The 24,199-nt window shown below is 44.0% G+C and overlaps 1 protein-coding gene across 1 annotated transcript in view; it reads right to left on the bottom strand.

Annotated features, from left to right (window-relative positions):
• LOC137368763 (neuronal acetylcholine receptor subunit beta-3-like) overlaps nt 1-167 on the bottom strand; it is a 32,350-nt gene extending 32,183 nt beyond the window's left edge. The window contains exon 1 of the mRNA XM_068028960.1: nt 113-167. Within this exon, the coding sequence (XP_067885061.1) occupies nt 113-167 (55 nt within the window). The remainder of the gene's footprint in view (nt 1-112) is intronic.
• Nucleotides 168-24,199: the final 24,032 nt, after the last annotated feature.

The raw sequence follows: 24,199 nt of genomic DNA, 5'->3' as shown, positions 1-24,199 counted from the left end.
CAATTATGAAGACCAAAAGGCCTATTGGAACATTCTATTTTTCCCCATCTAATTTGTTTTCAAAATGCAGATTCCAGTCTGGACCCTGGACAACAGAGACACGGACACTTACCTGTGGAGCCAGGCAGGGACAGAACGCACATTATCAGGGCTAGTAGCAGCTGCATGTCACCTCCTGAAGGGCTGAGACTCCGAACGCTCAGCCTTGAGATACAATGACTGAATCCTCCCTCAGCTCGAGACTAGACTCAACTTCTCTGAGCCCCCCATGTAGGTCACAAAACAGATCACAGCATGCGGAACAAATGGGTCGAAGAGCATCCCATGGGGTTACATTGCACGACTGATCGCGTTGGCGCGGCTGGCTATAATGTTTGTCTTTTTTTTAAAAAAAAGAAACCTCCAGTCTCAGAGCGAGAGAGCAAATTGCACTCCATCGATTTCCCCAGGCTTTCAGCCACGATGGACGACAGGAGCAATACCCTGGGTCCTAATTGCCGTCGTGTTCTGATCATGGAAATCTAATCTTAAAATTGGGGAAATCATTCATGGGCCGTTTCCCCCGTGCACATGGTTAAGTGTTGAGCATCATTTATAGCACGGGAAATATATAGTCTTTAGCCAATGGTTCTACTTGAATCACAAATGTAAGTAATGAGACCACATACACTCTTGTTCAGATAAGAATAAATTTCTTAATGTCATAAAATTGAACGCCATGTCTCTGTGTAGGAGAGGTGTTACAATAATTACTAATGATTATTTTACAGAATAGTGTGGATGGAAGTCGGTACTGTAATAATAGCAAATGTGTAAAATAAAAACAGAACATGCTGGAAAAGCACCCAAGCAAGTCAGCCAGTGTCTGTGCAGACAACGTTTCAGGTATAGACTTTTCATCAGAACGAGAAACATTACTGACGGGCAGTATTCAAAAGGAACCGAAACCAGGGAAAAGCACACACACATGAGTCAGAGGAAGCAGCGTGAATTGTAATGTGCTTAAGTTGAAAACAGCAGAGGGCGAATGGCTGAAATCGTCTGGGCGCGGGGCCATAGGAAGAATAGAGAGACATTTAAAAGATACACCTTGTGACTAGGAAAGATAGTGGAGTAAGGCAGGTGGAAACTGAAACAGGGGGTGGGGGAGGGAAAACCTGATAAAGAGCAGCAGGTTCCAACATCCCTTACCCACCTGAACTGTGAACCATTGTATCACTGCAGTTCCGATTTGGTGGTTCCTGTGATCAGCACTGTGGACAGCGCAAGAGTTCAGATGTGGCCTGTCCCAGAGATGACCTCATCAGATGAGATTAACGAACCGTACAAGAATCCCGATTGAAAGGCTTAATGCGCTCTGATAAAGGCTGAATTGTGGACAATGTATTAGTTCGGATCTAATCCCCAACAAACGCACATCTCTTCAGACCCAGAGTTCGTTTGCTGCCTCCCGCTGTGATGGAAGACCTGGGGTCAAGTCTGTGAATACATCTCTGATCTGTACCTCCACCTCCCCCTCTCCCCTTCACTACAATTAACCTTGCCACATTTAATAACAATCTTGTAACTGCAAAGATATTGGAAAAGCATTTTCCTCCGACGGTCAGTATCAAATGTATGCATATTTCCCCGTCAACCCGACGCTGAGATTGTCAGATTTTCCCTTAACCTGTTTCGCAAATATTTTCGGCTGCGGTTGGCTCAAAAATAGCGAGGAATAGGTACAAAAAAAGGACACAGATATTAACGATTCAAGGAGGCTTTTAAGGGCCCAGGGATCTGAAGACATTTGTGACCCGATTGCGCTCAACTGAACACGTTTATGTAAAAGTGATAATGACCCTGCATTTCAATTGGAGATCCCTGTTCCTGAAAACAAAGCCCTTTACTTCGTTCATTATGACAAAATAATCAACAGTTTACATTTCGAACTGATAGTCCGATATGCTATTGACAATAATTGCCTCTTCAGTTGGAAAGCCAAAACAATTTTTTAATGTCAGTCCCTGGCGTTTAGATAGAGGCTTGCAGAACTGCAAACTATTAACAATAAGGCTGTATAAGGGGCGGAGAGAGAAATCCCTCAGCAGCAGATGGAGCGAAATCCAATTCTTGACTTTTGACAAGCTACCACACAGGGAATTTCTCACTTCGCCCATGCATGACTTCTCTCAGACACCTCTATCTTCCTGCAAATCCCAGAACTGAACACAGAGTACGCCTACCAAGACCAGTATACTGGTTCAGAACCGTGCATTACTGTCAGGACTAACGCAAATTCTTTTTAATTTCTTGATTTTGATAGATTAACGAGCACTGGCGCGACTCTCTGAAATGTCCACGTTAAATTTCCACCAGATAGCCTTATATAATCATACCTTACTGAGGCCAATACCCTCTGCATTTGGGTACTATTACAAAATCTTAATACCTGACATTTCAAATAGCCTTTGCTACATATCACTGAAAATTTCGATCACAGCCCTCAACTAACAAAACCTACAGTGATTAGTAGCTTGCATTTCAAATAAAAAGTCTTATTCATATTATAAATCTTAATTACAAATTACTGAGATGAATCCTATTGGTTTGCGCAAGAGAATTACTATTGAAAATTACTTAATTGTCATAGAAACAGAGAAAATAGGAGCAGGAGTAGGCCATTCAGCCCTTTGGGCCTGCTCCGCCATTCAAAAAAGATCATGGCTGATCATCTAATTCTGTTCCCTGTTTCCACTTTCTCCCCATATCCCTTGATCCCTTTGGCATTAAGAAATATATCTCTCTCCTTCTTGAACATATTTAATGACTTGGCCTCCACTGCCTTCTGCAGTAGAGTATTCCACAGGTTCACCACCCTCTGAGTGAAGTCATTTCTCCTCATCTCGGTTTTAAATGGCATACCCTGTCTCCTGAGACTGTGACCCCTGGTTCTGGACTCCCCAGCCATCGGGAATATCCTCCATGCATCTAGCCTGTCTAGTCCTGTTAGAATTTTATAGGTTTCTATGAAATCCCCTCTCATTCTTCTAAACTCTAGTGAATATAGGCCTAGTTGACCCAATCTCTCCTCATATGTCAATCTTGCCATCCCAGTAATCAGCCTAGTAAATTTTCTTTGCACTCCCTCCATGGCAAGAACATCCTTCCTCAAATAAGAAGATCAAAACTGCACACAATACTCCAGATGTGGTTTCACAAGGCCCTGTATAACTACACTAAGACATGTTTGCTCCTGTACTCAAATCCTCTTACAATGAAGGCCAACATACCATTCATCTTCCTAACTGCTTGCTGCACCTGAATGCTTGCTTTCAGCGACTGGTGTACAAGGGCACCCAGGTCTCGTTGTACCTCCCCCTTTCCCAATCTATCACCATTCAGATAATAATCTGCCTTTCTGTTTATCCATGTTATACTGCATCTGCCATGTATTTGTCCACTCACCCAACTTGTCCAAATCACATTGGAGACTCTTTGCATCCTCCTCACAGCTCACATTCTCCCCAGCTTTGTGTTTTCTGCAAACTTGGAAATGTTACATTTAGTTCCCTCATGCAAGTCATTAATATATATTGTGAATAGCTGGGGCCCAAGCACTGATCCCTGCAGTATCCCACTAGTCACTGCCTGCCACCTGGAAAAAGATCTGTTTATTGCTACTCTCTGTTTCCTGTCTGTCAACCAATTCTCAATCCATTGCAGTATATTACCCCCAATCCCATGTGCTTTAATTTTGCACACTAACCTGTGATGTGGGACCTTATCAAAAGCCTTCTGAAAATCCAAATACCCACATCCACTGGTTTTCCCTTATCGATTCTCTTCTTGTGTTTCTGTAGACACTTCATTTAATTGCATGTCACTCCATTTTATTTACATTGAGGCCTCTGGGTTAATACACAATTCAGTGCTATGATTAATACCTTACTTTTCTAACAGTTGGCTCAGAAGTATTCTAAATTATGGGGATTTGTGATGTGCTTTGCTAGTTTTTTTTAGAATTGATTTACATTTATAACCTGCATTTGTAACATTGAGTCCTGTAGCTCTAAAATTACTGTGAATTATTATTGCCACTCTAATAGAGCCCTGTAATATAAAAATGAATAGGATTTTTAACATGTCATTCCAATCAGGAGTCCAGCATTAGTATACATTCATAATATTAGCGCCCTTTATTTTTAACAAAGAGCATTGAAATCTTACTCATTTGGAGTTTAGGTCCATGCAGTTCTTCAAATTTCAGCACTAGGAACAAAAAAGCAATCCAGAGCTATGTACTAATACCCATTAGAATTAACATCCCATGCTTCTATTGTAGATTCTTGCTCTAAAATTATTGAGATTAAGAACTTGTATATGTACCTGTGAGTCGAATTTTTAAGATTCACAATTTCCATTTCACCAAAGGCCATGTATCAACTGTGCTTCAGTTGGTAGAATTCTTGCCTTTAAAACCAAAAAGTTACAGGTTCAAGTCCCATTCCAGGACTTGAGTGTAAAGGAGGCTAGCATGCCAGTGCAATACCGAGATGTGATGTTTAATTGAGGTTCTATATGCCTATCAGATGGGTATAAAAGATCCCATAGTACTGTTTTGAAGGTGAGCTGGTCAATATTCGTCCCTCAATCAACATCACAAAACAGATTATCAGACAATTAACATATTGCTGTTTGTGGGAGCTTGCTGTGTGCAAACTGACTGCCACATTTCCTACATTATAATTGTGATTACACTTCACAAGTACTTCATTAGCTGTAAAGTGCTTTGGAATGTCCTCGGTTGTGACACGTGCACTATAAATGGAAACATTCTTTAAAATTGTATCCACTCATTCAGTCACTTTTTCTGCCTTCTGTGATTTATTGCTCATTTTTTTTCCATCTTGTTACCTTCCTGATTTCAAAAATATCCTCAAGCCTCTTTGATTGTGCCTTACATTCTGCAGCCTGGTGTCTTCCTTTCTTTCACCTCATAAGTTGATAACAAGGAGGTATTAGGTTGGCTGGCTATACTTAAAGTTGATAAGTCACCAGGATCAGATGAAATGCATCCAAGGCTTGGGGAAGTAAGGTAGGAAATTATGGAGGCACTTGCCATAATCTTCCAATCCTCCTTAGATATAGCTGTGGTACCAGAGGACTGGAGAATTGCTCAAAAATGAACACGCCCAGCAACTACAGGCAAGCCAGTTTAACCTCAGTGGTGGGAAAGCTTTCAGAAATGATAACTCGGGGCAAAATTAATAGTTACTTGGACAAATGTGGATTAGTTAAGGAAAGCCAGCACAGGTTTGTTAAGGGAAAATCGTATTTAACCATCTTGCTTGAGTTTACGATGAGATAACAGAGAGGGTTGATAAGGGTAATGCAGTTGATATGGTGTACATGGACTTCCAAAAGGCATTTGATAAAGTGCCACATAACAGGCTTGTCAGCAAAGTTAAAGCCCATGGAATAAAAGGGACAATGGCAGCATGGATATGAAATTGGCTGAATGATAGGAAACCAAGAATAGTTATGAATGGTTGTTTTTCAGACAGGAGGAAGGTACAAAGTAGTGTTCCCTAGGGGTCAGTGTTAGGACGCTTGCTTTTCTTGATATATATTAATGACCTAGACTTGGGTGCACAGGGCAAAATTTCAAAATGTGCGGATGACGCAAAACTTTATGAACTGTGAGGAGCGTCATGATAAACTCCAAGAGGCCATAGACAGGTTGGTGGAATGGACAGACCAGTGGCAGATGAAATTTAATGCAGAAAAGTTGCTCAGAAGGGAAGGGGGAAGAGGAGCAGAGCATTAGTCATTGGGGACTCCATAGTTAGGGGAACAGATAGGAGGTTCTGTGGGAACGAGAGAGACTCACGGTTGGTGTGTTGCCTCCCAGGTGCCAGGGTTCGTGATGTCTCGGATCGTGTTTTTGGGATCCTTAAGGGGGAGGGGGAGCAGCCCCAAGTCGTGGTCCACATAGGCATCAACGACATAGGTAGGAAGAGAGATGGGGATTTAAGGCAGAAATTCAGGGAGCTAGGGTGGAAGCTTAGAGCGAGAACAAACAGAGTTGTTATCTCTGGGTTGTTGCCCGTGCCACGTGCTAGCGAAGCGAGGAATAGGGAGAGAGAGGAGTTGAACACGTGGCTGCAGGGATGGTGTAGGAGGGAGGGTTTTGGTTTCCTGGATAATTGGGGCTCTTTCTGGGGTAGGTGGGACCTCTACAAACAGGATGGTCTTCACATCAACCAGAGGGGTACCAATATCCTGGGGAGGAGATTTGCCAGTGCTCTTCGGGGGGGTTTAAACTAAATCAGCAGGGGAATGGGAACCTAAATTGTAGTTCCAGTGTACAGGATGTTGAGAGTAGTGAGGTCAGGGATAAGGATACAAGGACGCAAGAGGGCACTGGTAAGCAAGAACTTGGTTTAAAGTGTGTCTACTTCAATGCCAGGAGCATCCGGAATAAGGTGGGTGAGCTTGCAGCATGGGTTGGTACCTGGGATCTCGATGTTGTGGCCATTTCGGAGACATGGGTAGAGCGGGGACAGGAATGGATGTTGCAGGTTCTGGGATTTAGATGTTTCAGTAAGAACAGAGAAGATGGTAAAAGAGTGGGGGGGGGGGGTGGGGGTGGTGTGACATTGTTAATCAAGGAGAGTATTACAGCGGCAGAAAGGACGTTTGAGGACTCGTCTACTGAGGTAGTATGGGCCGAGGTTAGAAACAGGAGAGGAGAGGTCACCCTGTTGGGAGTTTTCTATAGACCTCCGAATAGTTCCAGAGATGTAGAGGAAAGGATAGCAAAGATGATTCTCGACAGGAGCGAGAGTAACAGGGTAGTTGTTATGGGGGACTTTAACTTTCCAAATATTGACTGGAAATACTTTAGTTCGAGTACTTTAGATGACTCAGTTTTTGTCCAGTGTGTGCAGGAGGGTTTTCTGACACAGTATGTAGACAGGCCAACGAGGGGCGATGCCACATTGGATTTGGTACTGGGTAATGAACCCGGCCAGGTGTTAGATTTAGATGTAGGTGAGCACTTTGGTGATAGTGATCACAATTCGGTTAGGTTTACCTTAGCGATGGGCAGGGACAGGTATATACCGCAGGGCAAGAATTATAGCTGGGGGAAAGGAAATTATGATGCGATTAGGCAAGATTTAGGATGCGTAGGATGGGGAAGGAAACTGCAGGGGATGGGCACAAACGAAATGTGGAGCTTATTCAAGGAGCAGCTAATGCGTGTCCTTGATAAGTATGTACCTGTCAGGCAGGGAGGAAGTTGTCGAGCGAGGGAGCCGTGGTTTACTAAAGAAGTTGAAGCGCTTGTCAAGAGGAAGAAGAAGGCTTATGTTAGGATGAGACGTGAAGGCTCAGTTAGGGCGCTTGAGAGTTACAAGCTAACCAGGAATGATCTAAAGGGAGAGCTTAGAAGAGCGAGGAGAGGACACGAGAAGTCATTGGCGGATAGGATCAAGGAAAACCCTAAGGCTTTCTATAGGTATATCAGGAATAAAAGAATGATTAGAGTTAGATTAGGGCCAATCAAGGATAGTAGTGGGAAGTTGTGTGTGGAATCAGAGGAGATAGGGGAAGCGTTAAATGAATATTTTTTGTCAGTATTTACAGTAGAGAAAGAAAATGTTGTCGAGGAGAATACTGAGATACAGACTACTAGGCTAGATGGGATTGAGGTTCACAAGGAGGAGGTGTTATCAATTTTGGAAAGTGTGAAAATAGATAAGTCCCCTGGGCCAGATGGGATTTATCCTAGGATTCTCTGGGAAGCCAGGGAGGAGATTGCAGAGCCTTTGTCCTTGATCTTTATGTCGTCATTGTCGACAGGAATAGTGCCAGAAGACTGGAGGATAGCAAATGTTGTCCCCTTGTTCAAGAAGGGGAGTAGAGACAGCCCTGGTAATTATAGACCTGTGAGCCTTACTTCGGTTGTGGGTAAAATGTTGGAAAAGTTTATAAGAGACAGGATTTATAATCATCTTGAAAAGAATACGTTCATTAGCGATAGTCAGCACGGTTTTGTGAAGGGTAGGTCGTGCTTCACAAACCTTATTGAGTTTTTTGAGAAGGTGACCAAACAGGTGGATGAGGGTAAAGCCGTGGATGTGGTGTATATGGATTTCAGTAAGGCGTTTGATAAGGTTCCCCACGGTAGGCTATTGCAGAAAATACGGAAGTATGGGGTTGAAGGTGATTTAGAGCTTTGGATCAGAAATTGGCTCGCTGAAAGAAGACAGAGGGTGGTGGTTGATGGCAAATGTTCATCCTGGAGTTTAGTTACTAGTAGTGTACCGCAAGGATCTGTTTTGGGGCCACTGCTGTTTGTCATTTTTATAAATGACCTGGATGAGGGTGTAGAAGGGTGGGTTAGTAAATTTGCGGATGACACGAAGGTCGGTGGAGTTGTGGATAGTGCCGAAGGATGTTGTAGGTTACAGAGGGACATAGATAGGCTGCAGAGCTGGGCTGAGAGATGGCAAATGGAGTTTAATGCGGAAAAGTGTGAGGTGATTCACTTTGGAAGGAGTAACAGGAATACAGAGTACTGGGCTAATGGGAAGATTCTTGGTAGTGTAGATGAGCAGAGAGATCTTGGTGTCCAGGTACATAAATCCCTGAAAGTTGCCACCCAGGTTAATAGGGCTGTTAAGAAGGCATATGCTGTGTTAGCTTTTATTAGTAGGGGGATCGAGTTTCGGAGCCACGAGGTCATGCCGCAGCTGTACAAAACTCTGGTGCGGCCGCATCTGGAGTATTGCGTGCAGTTCTGGTCACCGCATTATCGGAAGGATGTGGAAGCTTTGGAAAGGGTGCAGAGGAGATTTACTAGGATGTTGCCTGGTATGGAGGGAAGGTCTTACGAGGAAAGGCTGAGGGACTTGGGGTTGTTTTCGTTCGAGAGAAGGAGGAGGAGAGGTGACTTAATAGAGACATATAAGATAATCAGAGGGTTAGATAGGGTGGATAGTGAGAGTCTTTTTCCTCGGATGGTGATGGCAAACACGAGGGGACATAGCTTTAAGTTGAGGGGTGATAGATATAGGACAGATGTCAGAGGTAGTTTCTTTACTCAGAGAGTAGTAGGGGCGTGGAACGCCCTGCCTGCAACAGTAGTAGACTCGCCAACTTTAAGGGCATTTAAGTGGTCATTGGATAGACATATGGATGAAAATGGAATAGTGTAGGTCAGATGGTTTCACAGGTCGGCGCAACATCGAGGGCCGAAGGGCCTGTACTGCGCTGTAATGTTCTATGTTCTAAAAGTGTGAAGTGATTCATATTGGTAGGAAGAATGATGAGAGACAATATAAATTAAAGGGCACAATTCTAAAAGGGGTGAAGGAGTAGAGGGACGTGGGGGTATATGTGCAGAAATCATTGAAGGTTGCAGGACTGGTTGAGAAAGTGGTTAATAAAGCATACAGGATCCAGGGCTTTATAAATAGGGGCATAGGATACAAAAACAAGGAAATTATGATAAACCAATATAAAACACTGGTTCAGCATCAACTGGAGTATTATGTCTAGTTCTGGGAACCACACTTTAAGAAGGATGTTAAAACATTAGGGAGGGTGCAGAAAAGATTCACAAGAATGGTTCCAGAGATGAGGAACTTCAGTTATGTGGATAGGTTGCAGAAGCTGGGGCTGCTCTTCTTGGAGACGAGATGATTAAGGAGAGTTTTGATAGAGGTGTTCAAAATCATGAGGGGTCTGGACAGAGAGGATAGGGAGAAACTGTTCCCATTGGTGGAAGAATCCAGAACCAGAGGACACTGATTTAAGGCGATTAGCAAAAGAAGCAACAACGACATGAAGAAAAATTTTGCACAGCGTGTGCTTAGGATCTGGAATGCACTGCCTGAGATTGTGGAGGCAGATTCAATCGAGGCCTTCAAAAGAGAACCAGATAATTATCTGAAGGGAAAAAAATTGCAGGGCTACGGGAAAAAGGCAGGAGAGTGGTACCAGGTGAGTTGCTCTTACAAATAGCCAGCAAAGGCATGACTGACCAAATGGCCTCCATCTGTGCTGGAACTATTCTATGATTCTATGATTTTTTTCCCGTTCCCAGCACCCATCATATCCTTCATTTTTTGGTGAAGTACTCTGAGATGCCTTCTGCACAGAGAGCACGATATAGGTGCAAGCTGTCCCTGTGCACAGTATTGTTATTGCTGCCCTTCTAACATTACTAAAATCAGTTGTTAATATTCTACCGTATCCTACATCTGTATGAGAGATGTGCCCTACTATGTGCTACTCTGATTAACTGCTTAGCCTTCTACCAGTATTGTTATCCAATATTGAGAATAATTCCTGAATTATCTATTACAGAGACTATTATTAGTACAATATTTAGTGGTTATCACCCCACGTTTCTGCCTGAGTATCCTATGCTATTATATCTATTATATATAGAGCAATCGTAATAGGGGATTCGTTAGTTAGGGAATAGACAGGCGTTTCCGCGGCAGTAAACGTGACTTCAGGATGGTGTGTTGCCTCCCTGGTGCCAGGGCCAAGGATGTCACGGACATTCTTCTGGGGGAGGGTGAACAGCCGGAGGTCGTGGTCCACATCGGTACCAATGACGTAGGTAAGAAGGGGGATGAGGTCTTGAAAGCAGATTTTAGGGAGCTAAGAAGAATATTAAAAAGCAGGACCTCAAAAGCAGTAATCACAGGATTGCTTCCAGTCCCATGTGCAAGTGAGCACAGGAATAGGAGAATTGAATGATTGAACACGTGGCTGGAGAACTGGTGTAGGAGGGAGGGCATCAGATTTCTGAGACATTGGGACCGGTTCTGGGGCAGGTGGGACCTGTGCAAGACGGGCTGCATCTTAGCAGGACTGGGACAAATATCCTCGCAGGGAGATTTGCTAGTGCTGTTGGGGAGGTATTAAACTAAATTGTTGGATGGGAACCTGTGAGGGAGCTCAGATTGGATGGAAGTAAAACTGGTAACTTGTCTGGGGTGTGGGAACAAGGAGCAAGTATTAGAGAGGAATACCAAGATGCACAGAATAGGGAGTAGTACGTTATTGGATGGGGTCAGAGTAAGGGAGAAAGTAATAAAGTCTGAATCAGGGTTAATTTGCATGTATGTGAATGCACAGAGTGTGGTTAATAAGACTGGTAAGGTAGAGGTGCAAATTATGGAAATATGATGTTGTGGCTATAACAGAGGCCTGGCTTAAAGAAGGGCAGGACTGGGTGTTAAATATTCCTGGATACAAGGTGTTCAGGAAAGATAGGAAAGAGAAAAAAGGGGGAGGGGTGGCGGTAGTGATTAAGGAGAGCATTGCAGTGCTGGAGAAAAAGGATGTCCCAGAGGGGCCAAGGGCAGAATCAACTTGGCTAGAGCTAAAGAACAAAAAAGGTACGGTTACATTGCTCGGTGTTGTCTTTAGGCCACCAGCTAGTGGGAAGGACATGGAGAAAGAAATTTTCAAGGAAAGAGGTGCAAAGATTATAGGGCAGTTATAATGGGGGACTTTAATTATCCAAACATATATTCAGATAATAGTAGTGTAAAGGGCAGTGAGGGGCAAGAGTTCCCAGAGTGAGTTCAGGAAAATTTTCTACAACAGTATGTGGCTAGTCCAACGAGAAAGGAGGCACTGCTAGACCTGGTTCTTGGGAATGAGGTGGGCCAAGTGGATCAAGTGTCAGTAGGAGAGCATTTAGGGGATAGTGATCATTGTATCATAAGGTTTAGGCTAACTATGGAAAAGGACAAAGAGCAATCCAGGGTAAGAATAATTAACTGGAGGAAGGCTAAATTCAATAGGGTAAGAATGGAGCTGGGGCAAATAAATTGGAGTCAAAAGTTGGCAGGAAAACCAGTAGATGAACAATGAACTACCTTTAAAGAAGAGATAGTTCGGGCACAAAGTATGTTCCCTCGAAGGGGAAAAGTAGAGCCAACAAAACCAGAGCTCCCTGGATAACAAAAGAGGTAGAGATTAAGATAAAGAAGAAAAAGTGTGCTTATGACAGATGCCAGGTAGAAAATACTATTGAGAATCAGGCTGAATATTGAAAGTCCAGAGGGGAAGTGAAAAAGCAAATAAGAAAAGCAAAGAGAGAGCATGAAAAGAGACTGCAGAGAGCATTAAAGGAAATCCCAAAGTTTTCCATAGGCAGAGAATGGTTAAAGGGTGGTAAAAGGAAGAGTGGGGGCGATGAGGGACCAGAAAGGGGATTTACACATGGAGGCAGAGGGCATAGCTGAGATATTAAATGAATACTTTGCATCTGTCTTTACCAAGGAAGAAGATGCAACCCAGGAATTTTTTAAAGAGGAGGTACGGCAGACACTGGAGGGGTTTAAAATTGATAAAGAGTAAGTAGGCTGTCTGTACTTAAAGTAAATAAAGCACCAGGGCCAGATGAGATGCATCCAAGGATACTGAGGGAAGTGAGGGTGGAAATCGCAGAGGCACTGGCCATAATTTTTCAGTCTTCCTTAGACTCAGGGGTGGTGCCAGAGGATTGGAGAATTGCAAATGTTACACCCTTGTTCAAAAAAAGGTGTAAAGAAAAGCCCAGCAACTACAGACCAGTTTGTTTAACTTTGGTGCTGGGAAAACTTCTAGAAAAAATAATTCAGGACAAAATCAATAGTCACATGGACAAATTTGAGTTAATTAAGGAAAACCAGCATGGATTTCTTAAGGGAAAATCATGTTTAACTAACTTGCTGGGGTTTTTTGAGGAGGTAACAGAGAGGGTTGATGATGGCAATGCTGTTGATGTGGTGCATATGGACTTTCAAAAGGCGATTGATACAGTACCACACAAAGACTTGTGAGCAAATGCATAGCTCATGGAATAAAAGGGACAATAGCAACATGGATACAGAATTGGCTGAGTGACAGGAAACAAAGAGTCATGGTTAATGGATGTCTTTCAGGCTGGAGGAAAGTTTGTAGTGGAGTTCCCCAGGGATCAGTGTTGGAACCCTTGCTTTTCCTGATATATATTAATGACCTAGACCTTGGTGTACAGGGAACAATTTCAAAGTTTGCAGATGATATGAAACTTGGAAGCATTGTGAACTGTGAGGATAGTGTAGAATTTCACAAGGACATAGACAAGTTGGTGGAATGGGCAGACAAGAGGCAGATGAAGTTCAATTCAGAGAACTGTGAAGTGATTCATTTTGGTAGGAAGAACATGGAGAGACAATATAGAATAAAGAGTACAATTCTAAAGGGGGTGCAGGAGCAGAGGGACCTAGGTGTAAATGCGCATAAATCATTGAATGAGCCAGGGCAGGTTAAGAGAGTGGTTAATAAAGCCTACAGTATCCTGGGCTTTATTAATAGGGGCATAGAGTACAAGAGAAAGAAAGTTATGTTGAACTTGTATAAGACACTAGTTCGGCCTCAGCTGGAGTATTACGTCCAATTCTGGGCACCACACTTGAGGAAAGACATGAGGGCATTGGAGACAGTACAGAAAAGATTCACGAGAATGGTTTCAGGGATGCGGAATTTCAGTTATGAGGACAGATTGGAGATGTTAGGACTATTTTCCTTGGAGAAGAGAAGGCTGAGAGGTGATTTGATAGAGGTATTCAAAATCATGAGGGGTCTGGACAGAGTAACTGTTCCCACTCGTGAAAGAATCGAGAACGAGAGGGCACAGATTTAAAGTAGTTGGTAAGAGAAGCAAAAGTGACATGAGGAAAATCTTTTTCATGCACCGATTGGTTAAGGTGCCTGAGAATGTGGTGGAGGCAGGTTCAATTGAAGCATTTAAAAGGGAATTAGACTTATATGAAAAGGAAGAATGTGCAGGGTTACGGGGAGAAGGCAGGGGAATGGAATTGAGGGAGTTGCTCTTTCAGAGAGCCAGTGCGGACATGATGGGCCGAATGGTTTCCTTCTGCACTGTAACAATTCTGTGATCTAACTGCAATTAATGCATCACAAAATTTTAATTCTAATGTACATTACCACATATTTTCTTGCCAGCCCAACTCTACTATAATAATGACTTTAGAGGTCCTTGCACTACGACATATTAAAGCTTATCACTGTCACAAGAGAGTTCCATGCGATCACACATTACTAAGGTTACTGCCCTATATTGCTGTTACAAACACTGAATTCATGAAATGAAAGTATATCATTTGTGTTAGAATTTCACATGCTTGTCCACATTACTTTTATTAATACTCTGCATTTCAACTTGGTTGCATGCAATATTACCACTTAATATGACTGATAACCTGCCCTTGTACTGGCGGCCCATGCACAATTACATATCAGTGAGCTATGAAATCTTACATGGATTGTGATCAATACCCTCTATTTCATATATATAAAATTCTGGAGATATTCAGCAGTCAGCCAGCATCTGTGGAGAGAGAAACAGAGCTAATGTTTCAGGTCAGTGAACTTTTATCAGATTTCCCTCTGTTTCTTAGTTCACTATATGACTAATAAATTACTAAAACTAATACTCTGAATTTATACTATCTATTTCAACAATATTCCACATTACTGAGGTTAATGCTATGTGTTTTCACTAAGTTTGACTGGCACCACTAAAAATTACAAAGATTAGCATCCTGAATATGGTATGAGTTGCCTGCAGTATTGCATATCACTAAGGATCTCATTCTGCAATCCCACTATAGAGCCTTATAAATTACAAAGGCAAACACCTTGCATCTCATCGTGGAATCCTGTCGACTAAATATGGTTGAGATCAATACATTTTATGCATAGCAGAAATCTCAGCTCTACTCCTAAGTACTGATTTAAATATTTTTAATTTCTACCATATGTTACTGATAAGTTACAATTTTCTTTTCTAAAACACATCTCCATACTATTACACACAGAAAATTGTTTCTTGTGTTTCAATATAGGAGTTTTTTTTATCTGTTTATGGGATGTGAGTAGCACAGGCAAGGCTAGCATATTTTTCTTTTATTGCCCATCAGTAATTGTCCTTGAGAAGGTGATGGTGCACCACCTTCTAGAATCGATGCAGACCATATGGTGTAGGTACACCCACAGTACCATTAGTTCAGGAGCTCCAGGCTTTTGATGCAGCGACCATGAAGGAATGATGACATATTTCCAAGTCAAGATGGTGTGTGACTTGAAGGGGAACTTGCAGGTGGTGTTCCCATGCACATGCTGCCCTTGTTCTTCTAGGTGGTAGAGATCACCTGTTGTCACAGAAGTCTTGGCAATTTGCTGCACTGCATCTTGCATATGGTACACTCTGCAGCCATGGTGTTCTAATGGTGGAGGGAGTGAATGCTTAAGGTTGTGGATGGGCTTCCAATTAAGTGGGTTGCTTTGTCTTGGATGTTGTCGAGTTATTTTTTGAGTTTTTTGAGTTTATTGCAGCTACACTCATCCAAGAAATTGGAGAGTGTTTCATCACACTCTTGACTTGTGCCTTGTAGATGGTGGAAAGGCTTTGGAGAGTCAGGAGGTGAGTCACTCACTGCAGAATACCCAGCCTATGACCTACTCTTGTAGCCACAGTATGGTGGCTCATCCAATTAAGTTTCTGGTCAATGGTGATGCCCAAGTTGTTTCTGGTGGGGGATTCTTTTTTTTTCAGTGCATTGAATGTCAAGGGAAGGTCATTAGGCTCTCTCTTGTTGGAGACAGTCATTACTTAGCACTTGCGCAGTATGAATGCTATTTGCCACTTATCAGCCCAAGCCTGAATGTTGTCCAGGTATTGTTGCCTCTGCGCACAGACTGCAGCATTATCTGAAGAGCTGCAAATGGAACTGAACACTGTGCAATCATCAGAAAACATCCCCACCTCTGACTTTATTTTTTTTTATTCATTCATGGGATGTGGGCGGCACTGGCTATGCCAGCATTTATTGCCCATCCCTAATTGCCCTTGAGAAGGTGGTGGTGAGCTGCCTTCTTGAACCGCTGCAGTCCATTTGGGATAGGTATACCCACAGTGCTGTTAGGAAGGGAGTTCCAGGATTTTGACCCAGCGATAGTGAAGGAACGGCGATATAGTTCCAAGTCAGGATGGTGTGTGACTTGGAGGGGAACTTGCAGGTGGTGGTGTTCCCATGTATTTGCTGTCCTTGTCCTTCTAGTTGGTAGAGGTCGCAGGTTTGGAAGGTGCTGTCTAAGGAGCCTTGGTACATTGCTGCAGTGCGTCTTGTAGATGGTGCACACTGCTGCCACTGTGCGTCGGTGGTGGAGGGAGTGAAGGTTTGTAGATGGTGTGCCAATCAAGCGGGCTGCTTTGTCTTGGATGGTGTCGAGCTTCTTGAGTGTTGTTGGAGCTGCACCCATCCAGGCAAGTGGAGAGTATTCCATCACATTCCTGACTTGTGCCTTGTTGATGGTGGACAGGCTTTGTGGAGTCAGGAGGTGAGTTACTCGCCTCAGGATTCCTAGCCTCTGACCTGCTCTTGTATCCAAGGTATTTATATGGCGACTCCAGTTCAGCTTCTGGTCAATGGTAGCCCCGAGGATGTTGATAGTGGGGGATTCAGCGATGGTAATGCCATTGAATGTCAAGGGGAGAAGGTTAGATTCTCTCTTGTTGGAGATGGTCATTGCCTGGCACTTGTGTGGCGTGAATGTTACTTGCCACTTATCAGCCCAAGCCTGGATATTGTCCAGGTCTTGCTGCATTTATACACGGACTGCTTCAGTATCTGAGGAGTCACGAATGGTGCTGAACATTGTGCAATCATCAGCGAACATCCCCACTTCTGACCTTATGGTTGAAGGAAGGTCATTGATGAAGCAGCTGAAGATGGTTGGGCCTGGGACACTACCCTGAGGAACTCCTGCAGTGATGTCCTGGAGCTCAGATGAATCACCTCCAACAACCACAACCATCTTCCTTTGCGCTAGGTATGACTCCAGCAAGCAGAGGGTTTTCCCCCTGATTCCCATTGACCTCAGTTTTGCTAGGGCTCCTTGATGCCATACTCAGTCAAATGCTGCCTTGATGTCAAGGGCAGTCACTCTCACCTCACCTCTTGAGTTCAGCTTTTTAGTCCATGTTTGAACCAAGGCTGTAATGAGGTCAGGAGCTGAGTGGCCCTGGCGGAACCCAAACTGGGTATCACTGAGCAGGTTATTGCTAAGCAAGTGCCGCTTGATGGCACTGTTGATGACACCTTCCATCACTTTACTGATGATAGAGAGTAGGCTGATGGGGCGGTAATTGGCCGGGTTGGACTTGTCCTGCTTTTTGTGTACAGTACATACCTGGGCAATTTTCCACAATGCAGGGTAGATGCCAGTGTTGTAGCTGTACTGGAACAGCTTGGCTCAGGGCGCGGCAAGTTCTGGAGCACAGGTCTTCAGTACTATTGCCGGAATATTGTCAGGGCCCATAGCTTTTGCAGTATCCAGTGCCTTCAGTCGTTTCTTGATATCATGCGGAGTGAATCGAATTGGCTGACGTCTGGCACCTGTGATGCTGGGGACTTCAGGAGGAGGCCGAGATGGATCATCAACTCAGCACATCTGGCTGAAGATTGTTGCAAATGCTTCTGCCTTATCTTTCGCACTGATGTGCTGGGCTCCCCCATCATTGAGGATGGGGATATTTGTGGAGCCACCTCCTCCAGTTAGTTGTTTAATTGTCCATCACCATTCACGGCTGGATGTGGCAGGACTGCAGAGCTTAGATCTGATCCGTTGGTTATGGGATCGCTTAGCTCTGTCTGTCACATGCTGCTTATGCTGTTTGGCATACAAGTAGTCCTGGGTTGTAGCTTCACCAGGTTGACACCTCATTTTGAGGTATGCCTGGTGTTGCTCCTGGCATGCCCTCCTGCACTCTTCATTGAACCAGGGTTGGTCTCCTGGCTTGATGGTAGTGGTAGAGTGGGGGATATGCCGGGCCATGAGGTTACAGATTATGGATGAGTACAATTCTGCTGCTGCTGATGGCCCACAGCGCCTCATGGATGCCCAGTTTTGCATTGCTAGATCTGTTCGAAATCTATCCCCTTTAGCCCGGTGATAGTGCCACACAACACGATGGAGGGTATCCTCAATGTGAAGGTGGGACTTCGTCTCCACAAGTACTGTGCGGTGGTCACTCCTACCAATACTGTCATGGACAGAAGCATTATGATGGAGGATAGATCATTGACAAGGCAGATGAAGATGGAGAGGCCTACGGCACTGCCCTAAGGAACTCCTGCGGCGATGTCCTGGTGCTAGATAATTGGCCTCCAACAACCACAACCATCGTCCTTTGTGCTAGGTATGACTCCAACCAGTGGAACATTTTCCTCCAAATTTGCATCAACTTCAGTTTTACCAGGGCTCCTTAATGCCAAACTCAGTCAAATGCTGCCTTGATGTCAAGGGCAGTCACTCTCACCTTCCCTCTGAAATTCAGCTCTTTTGCCCATGTTTAGACCAAGGCTGTAATGAAGTCTGGAGCTGAGTGATCCTGGCACAACCTAAACTGATCCTCGGTGAACAGGTTATTGGTGAGTAAGTGCCGCTTGATAGCACTGTCAATTACTCCTTTCATCACTTTGCTAATGATTGAGAGAAAACTGGTGGGATGATAATTGGCCGGATTGGATTTGCCCCGTGTTTTTCTGGACAGGACATGCCTGGACAATTTTACACTTTGTCCGGTTGGAATGGCTTGGCTTGGGGTGCGGCTAGTTCTGGAGCACAAGTCTTCAGCACCACAGTCCGGCTTTTGACAGGGCCCATAGCCTTTGCTGCGTCTCATGCACTCAGCATGATATCATGTGGGCTTAATCTATTGACTGAAGATTGTCCTCTGGGATGGTGAGGACCTCAGGAGGAGGCCAAGATGGATCATCCACTCTGCACTTCTGACTGAAGAAGGTTGCAAATGCTTCAGCCTTGTCTTGGGCTCTGCCATTGTTGAGGATGGGGATATATGTGGAGTCTCCTCCTCCTATTAGTAGCTTAATTGACCATCATCATTCATGACCCGATGTGGCAGGACTGCAGAGCTTTGATCTGATCTGTTGGTTCTGGAATCACCTGGCTCTTACTATTGTATGCTGTTTCTGCTGATTTTCATGCATGTAGTTTCACCAGGTTGGCATCTCATTTTCAGGTAAGCCTGTTGCTCCTCTTGGCATGCTCTCCTAAACACTTCATTGAACCAGACTTGGTCCTCTGGCTTGATGGTAACGTAAATTAAGGAATATGCAAGTCCATGAGGTTACAGATTGTGGTCGAATACAATAAAAGCAAAATACTGCAGATGTTGGAAATCTGAAATAAAATCAAGAAATGCTGGAAACACTCAGCAGGTCTGGCAGCATCTGTGGAGAGAGAAGCAGAGTTAACCTTTCAGGTCAGTGACCCTTCTTCAGAACTAGCAGATATTAGATAGTGGTATTGTCACTGGACTAGTAACCCAGAGACCCAGGGTATTGCTCTGGGGCCATGGGTTCAAGTCCCACCACAGTAGAAGGTGGAATTTGAATTCAATTAATAAATCTGGAATTTAAAAAAAAAGCTAGTCGAATGATGGCCACGAAACCATTGTTGATTGTTGTAAAAACCCATCTGGTTCACTAATGTCCTTTAGGGACGGAAATCTGCTGTCCTTACCTGGTCTGGCCTACATGTGACTCCAGACCCACAGCAATGTGGTTAACTCTTTCATGCCCTCTGAAATGGCCTAGCAAGCCACTCAGTTGTATCTAACTGTTACGAAGTCAATAAAAAGGAATGAAACCAGATGGACCACCTGGCATCGACCTAGGCACCGGAAACGACAACGGCACACCCAACCATGTCGCCTTCACGGTCACTGGGTCAAAATCCTGGAACTCCCTTCCTAACAGCACTGTGGGTGTACCTACTCCAAATGGACTGCAGCGGTTCAAGAATGCAGCTCACCACCACCTTCTCAAGGGCAATTAGGGATGGGCAATAAATGCTGACCTGGCCCGCGACGCCCACATCCCATGAATGAATTAAAAAAAACTAGTCCAGTGATGTAACCACTATGCTCACATCCCCTCTCATCCGTTTTAATCAATTACAAAGGTTCATAGAATTGAACTATATACCATTGGTGGAAGAGAAAATCAAAGAGAAAATTAGAGGACTCTCCTTCCTACTAACCAATCCCTCAAATCTTTCAAAATACTGCAATATATTTTCAACTTGCTTGGAACTACCATCCTGAAAAATAACCCACAGAGAATGCCTTGTGGTTTGCTGTAGGCTGCATCATTTTGCTCTGCAGCAGAATAAAACAAGGGGCCACTGGAGGAGGATCTTTAGTGTGATGCAGAGGACGCTGATGAAGTGCAGGATGGTGAGGAAGCAAGAGGGGTCCAAAAGTATCATCTGGGGTGCTCACTTTCTACATGATTGACTGTCGTGTGTCAAACTCTTACACCAGAACCTTACACAAGTTGGTAATGGACTCCACCATACTATAGGTCATGTTCTGGAAGCTCCCAGAAGGTCATCAAAGATGTTCAGCAATTATTGGTGCACAGACATTGGGTTAGATTTTATTCTGGGCCCAGACTTGGTGCTGTGTAATTAGCACAGCCTGAACTGAGAGGACTGAAGATCGATAGAAATTGATCCTCATCAATTCAGCATGAGTCACCAGCACAAGTCAGACCTTCTCAGGCAGCTTGCCAAGCTAAGAACAATGTCAGGCTGCCTACCTCGCTAGCAGTGGCCCTTAGATAAGTTCTGGAAAGGGGGGTTTTGGAGCGAAAGACAATTGTGACCCTTGTGGCATCATGGAAGAGCATATCTTCTTCTCATGCTTCCTCAGGATTTTTTTTAAGAAATAGAAAAGTAACCTTATTTTTCATATGCAACAGAGACCACTGAAGAATCATAAGCGGGATAGGCCCAACACCTGTCCTACTCAGTGACAACTAATGTTTGGATGGGGTCCTTCAATGGGCATCAGGCATCAAATTTACATACTTAAGGGGTCCAGTGCCAGTTTAGACTTCCTAAAAGAGGAGCCCCACAAATTTAGCAGTGAGACAAATACCTGTTCCGATTGGGTACAGGCCTGACAATTGGGGCAACACATGCCAATTTCTACCCCATCACTTTTCTTTTAAAGGTTGAGTACCTAAAGTCTGCATCTCTGTTCCCTTCAGCAGAACCAGGATGTGAGTTGGCCGTCTGCTTTGCTCCTTCCAATGATTTCCTTACCATGCTACCTACTCCTGCTCAGTTGTGCTCAGAGAATCACTCAATTCAGATCCCTCTAACTCACCATCCATGGCCTGCGGGGTGCTGGTTTCTGAGCTGGTGCTTGAAATTGTAAGACTGAGTGAAGGTGCATCTTCTGGAGGGTTAGCATCCGCAGTGTGTTTGGCTGGAACACCCAATTCATTTCATGAACCGAGAAAAAGAGGAGAGGACAAAGGTTAACATGCATTGACACGGATAGGTGCAGCAGCTGAGCAATTGAACAGTAGTACAATGCACCACCAGATTATCATGATAACTGCGTTGTGTTTGTTACTGGGAAAGTTAAGTAGAAAGATAAAAGGAAAGGTAGATGCCTAAACACTCCGCTGTGTCTGGCATCCAGTCTGGTCATCTCCATTGCAGCATTGCCATTATCTGACAGGGCTCGGCAGGGTTGATACAGGAAGCAAGTTTCCCCTGGCCGGGGGTGGGGGTGGTCTCGAACCAGGGAACCCAGTCTCAGAATAAGAGGTTTAGGACTGAGATGAGGAGGAATTTCTTCACTCAGAGGGTGGTGAATCTTTGGAATTCTCTACCCCAGAGGGCTGTGGAGGCTCAGTCATTGAGTATATTCAAGACAAAGATCTATAGATTTCTAGATATTGAAGATATCAAGGGATATGGGGATAGTGCAGGAAAATGGCATTGAGGTAGAAGATCATGGATTTAGTTAAATGGCGGAGCAGGCTCGAGGGGCCGAATGGCCTCCTCCTGCTCCTATTTCCTATATTCCCAAACGTGGGTTCCAGACTCTTTCATTGGTGTCAGTATCTGTCGAGTGGCTGGGCCTCCTCCTGGTCTGGTGATCTGATTCTTGTGTGATGGAATGTCCTGCAAAAGAGTGGAAGTGGGTTAATATGTGCCTTGTTTAAGGATTTTCCCCATGTATTAGGTAGCTTAGCATAGTGTGCCTGATGACAGGAAGAAGCAGCAAGTGCGCCTAAGAGAGAGAAGTAGTTGTGAGGCCAGTTTTAGCTTTTTCAGTTGAGAGTGCAAGCAGAAAGGAGTTGTGGTGAAGTGCTGTCTGTCCACTTGAAGTGGGAAAAGGAAGGATTGACAGTGCTGCAGCTACAACAACACTCAAGAGGCTCGACACCATCCAGGATGAAGAAGTCTGCTTGATCAGCACCCCATCCACCAGCCTAAACATTCACCCCCTCCACCAATAGTGAAACATGGTGTGTCCTATCTACAGAATGCACAGCAGCAACACGCCAAGTCTTCTGTGGCAGCATCTCCCAAACCTGAGATTTCCACCACCTAGAATGACAAGAGCAGCAAGTACATGGGAAAACCACTACCTCCAAGTTCCCAATGGTTACATAGCATGCTGACGTGAACATATAACAGTGCTCCTTCATCATCATTGCAAAGGCGGTCGTGGTTCAAGAAGTTCCACAACTACCTTGTCAGGGCAATTAAGGATGTGCAATAATGGCCATCCTGCCCTAAAACACCCACATCCCAAGAATTTCTTTTTTTAAAATTCAGACATTTGTACTATACTGTTTTGTTTAAACAAGGCTTTTTTTTAAATTAGCTCTTATCTCAGGGCGTAATTACGATGTTGCAACAAAGGCTTGGTTAAAAAATACAATTGAATGTCTATCTGGCCTTGAACATTATATGAAAGTTTTATTTGGCATTTCTTCCCCACTAACAGCTTTTGTAAATGTTGAACCACCTTTCTATCTTAATCAGATTAACTATGAAAGCATTGCAGAAAGCACAATTCTGAAGAGACAGCAATCCTGAATCATTTGAAGTGTTTCCAGGTAATAGAAAGAAATTGTAAGATTCCATCTGGATGTGGTATGTTTACTGAGTATTCTCTGAAGAGAGAGATAATTTGATATGTGCAAATGCTTCAGTGAACCAAACATCCAAACTACACCCTACAGCAATTTTCAGCTAAACGCGATGTTATTCTTTCAATCTGTCCGGCAGTCCTTCCAACCATCATTTACCGCTAAGATTTTACCCATTCACTCTAGGACACAGGCCTAATAAAGTGAAAGAGGAAGACATTTTCAGAAAATTCTATCTACTTGTGCCTAAATGAACTGTGAGCACAATCCCTACTTGTTTTATCACTTATGTCTTCAGCCTCGCAATGGGTTTGTATTGTTATTGCCACATTTTGTTAATGGAGCTCTGTTAATGGAAACAAAAGGGTGGATTTTCCCTCCAGCAGAAGGAAACAGAGGTTGGGACTGATTCCCGGTGCCAAATCTGTTCCCTGGGAAACAGTCATTTGCCTGTGATTTCCACCAAAACCAGCAATTAAGGGCCAGAGGGCAGGTTCACCATCCAATTAAGCACGGCAGTGGGCTTTTGAAGCTGGAGGATTAATCAGAGGCCTTCTAGCTTGAGAGGCGCAGCAGGCTGTAATGGTAGATAAGTAAGAGAGAGGGTGCTTCAATATGGAGGCGCCCTCTCTCCAACTTTTGTAAATCTTTATTTACAGGCCAGGCCACCACTGTGGGAGTGGGGGAGCCCTTCTACAGGGCAGCCTGTGGCTGCTGCTGCACTCAGGCAGGCAGGGAAGGCCTCTAAGCCTACCTGGAGCGCTGGCTCTCCAGCCTGACACTGGGTGCCCACCTCCAGGAATCTAAACTGCCCCTGCTGCCTGCAGGAACCTGGAGGCCAACTGGAAAATTCTAGTTTTATCAGGGTTAAAATTCACCCCAAAGCATTTTGGTTCAAAAGGTTGACAAGGAGCAATACTGAATATAATTGTAGATTTAACTCTCTACACACATATTTATACAATGTGATATATTACAGATAGAATTTTAGGGCATGCTTGCTCCATATTTTGCATCACTGAAACCGAACTGGCATCGATTTTCAGATTCAGCTCCTTCTTCATAACATTAAACATTAAGATTGCATTGTTTTAAGTTATGTCAGCTGGGATCCGCTGGATTGCATCCGCACTTCTAACAGTAAAATACTT

The sequence above is a fragment of the Heterodontus francisci genome, chromosome 4 (assembly GCF_036365525.1).
Source record: "Heterodontus francisci isolate sHetFra1 chromosome 4, sHetFra1.hap1, whole genome shotgun sequence".
Lineage (NCBI taxonomy): Eukaryota > Metazoa > Chordata > Chondrichthyes > Heterodontiformes > Heterodontidae > Heterodontus > Heterodontus francisci.
The sequence above is the reverse complement of the archived record's forward strand: the minus strand, read 5'-3'. Positions and strand labels throughout refer to the sequence as shown.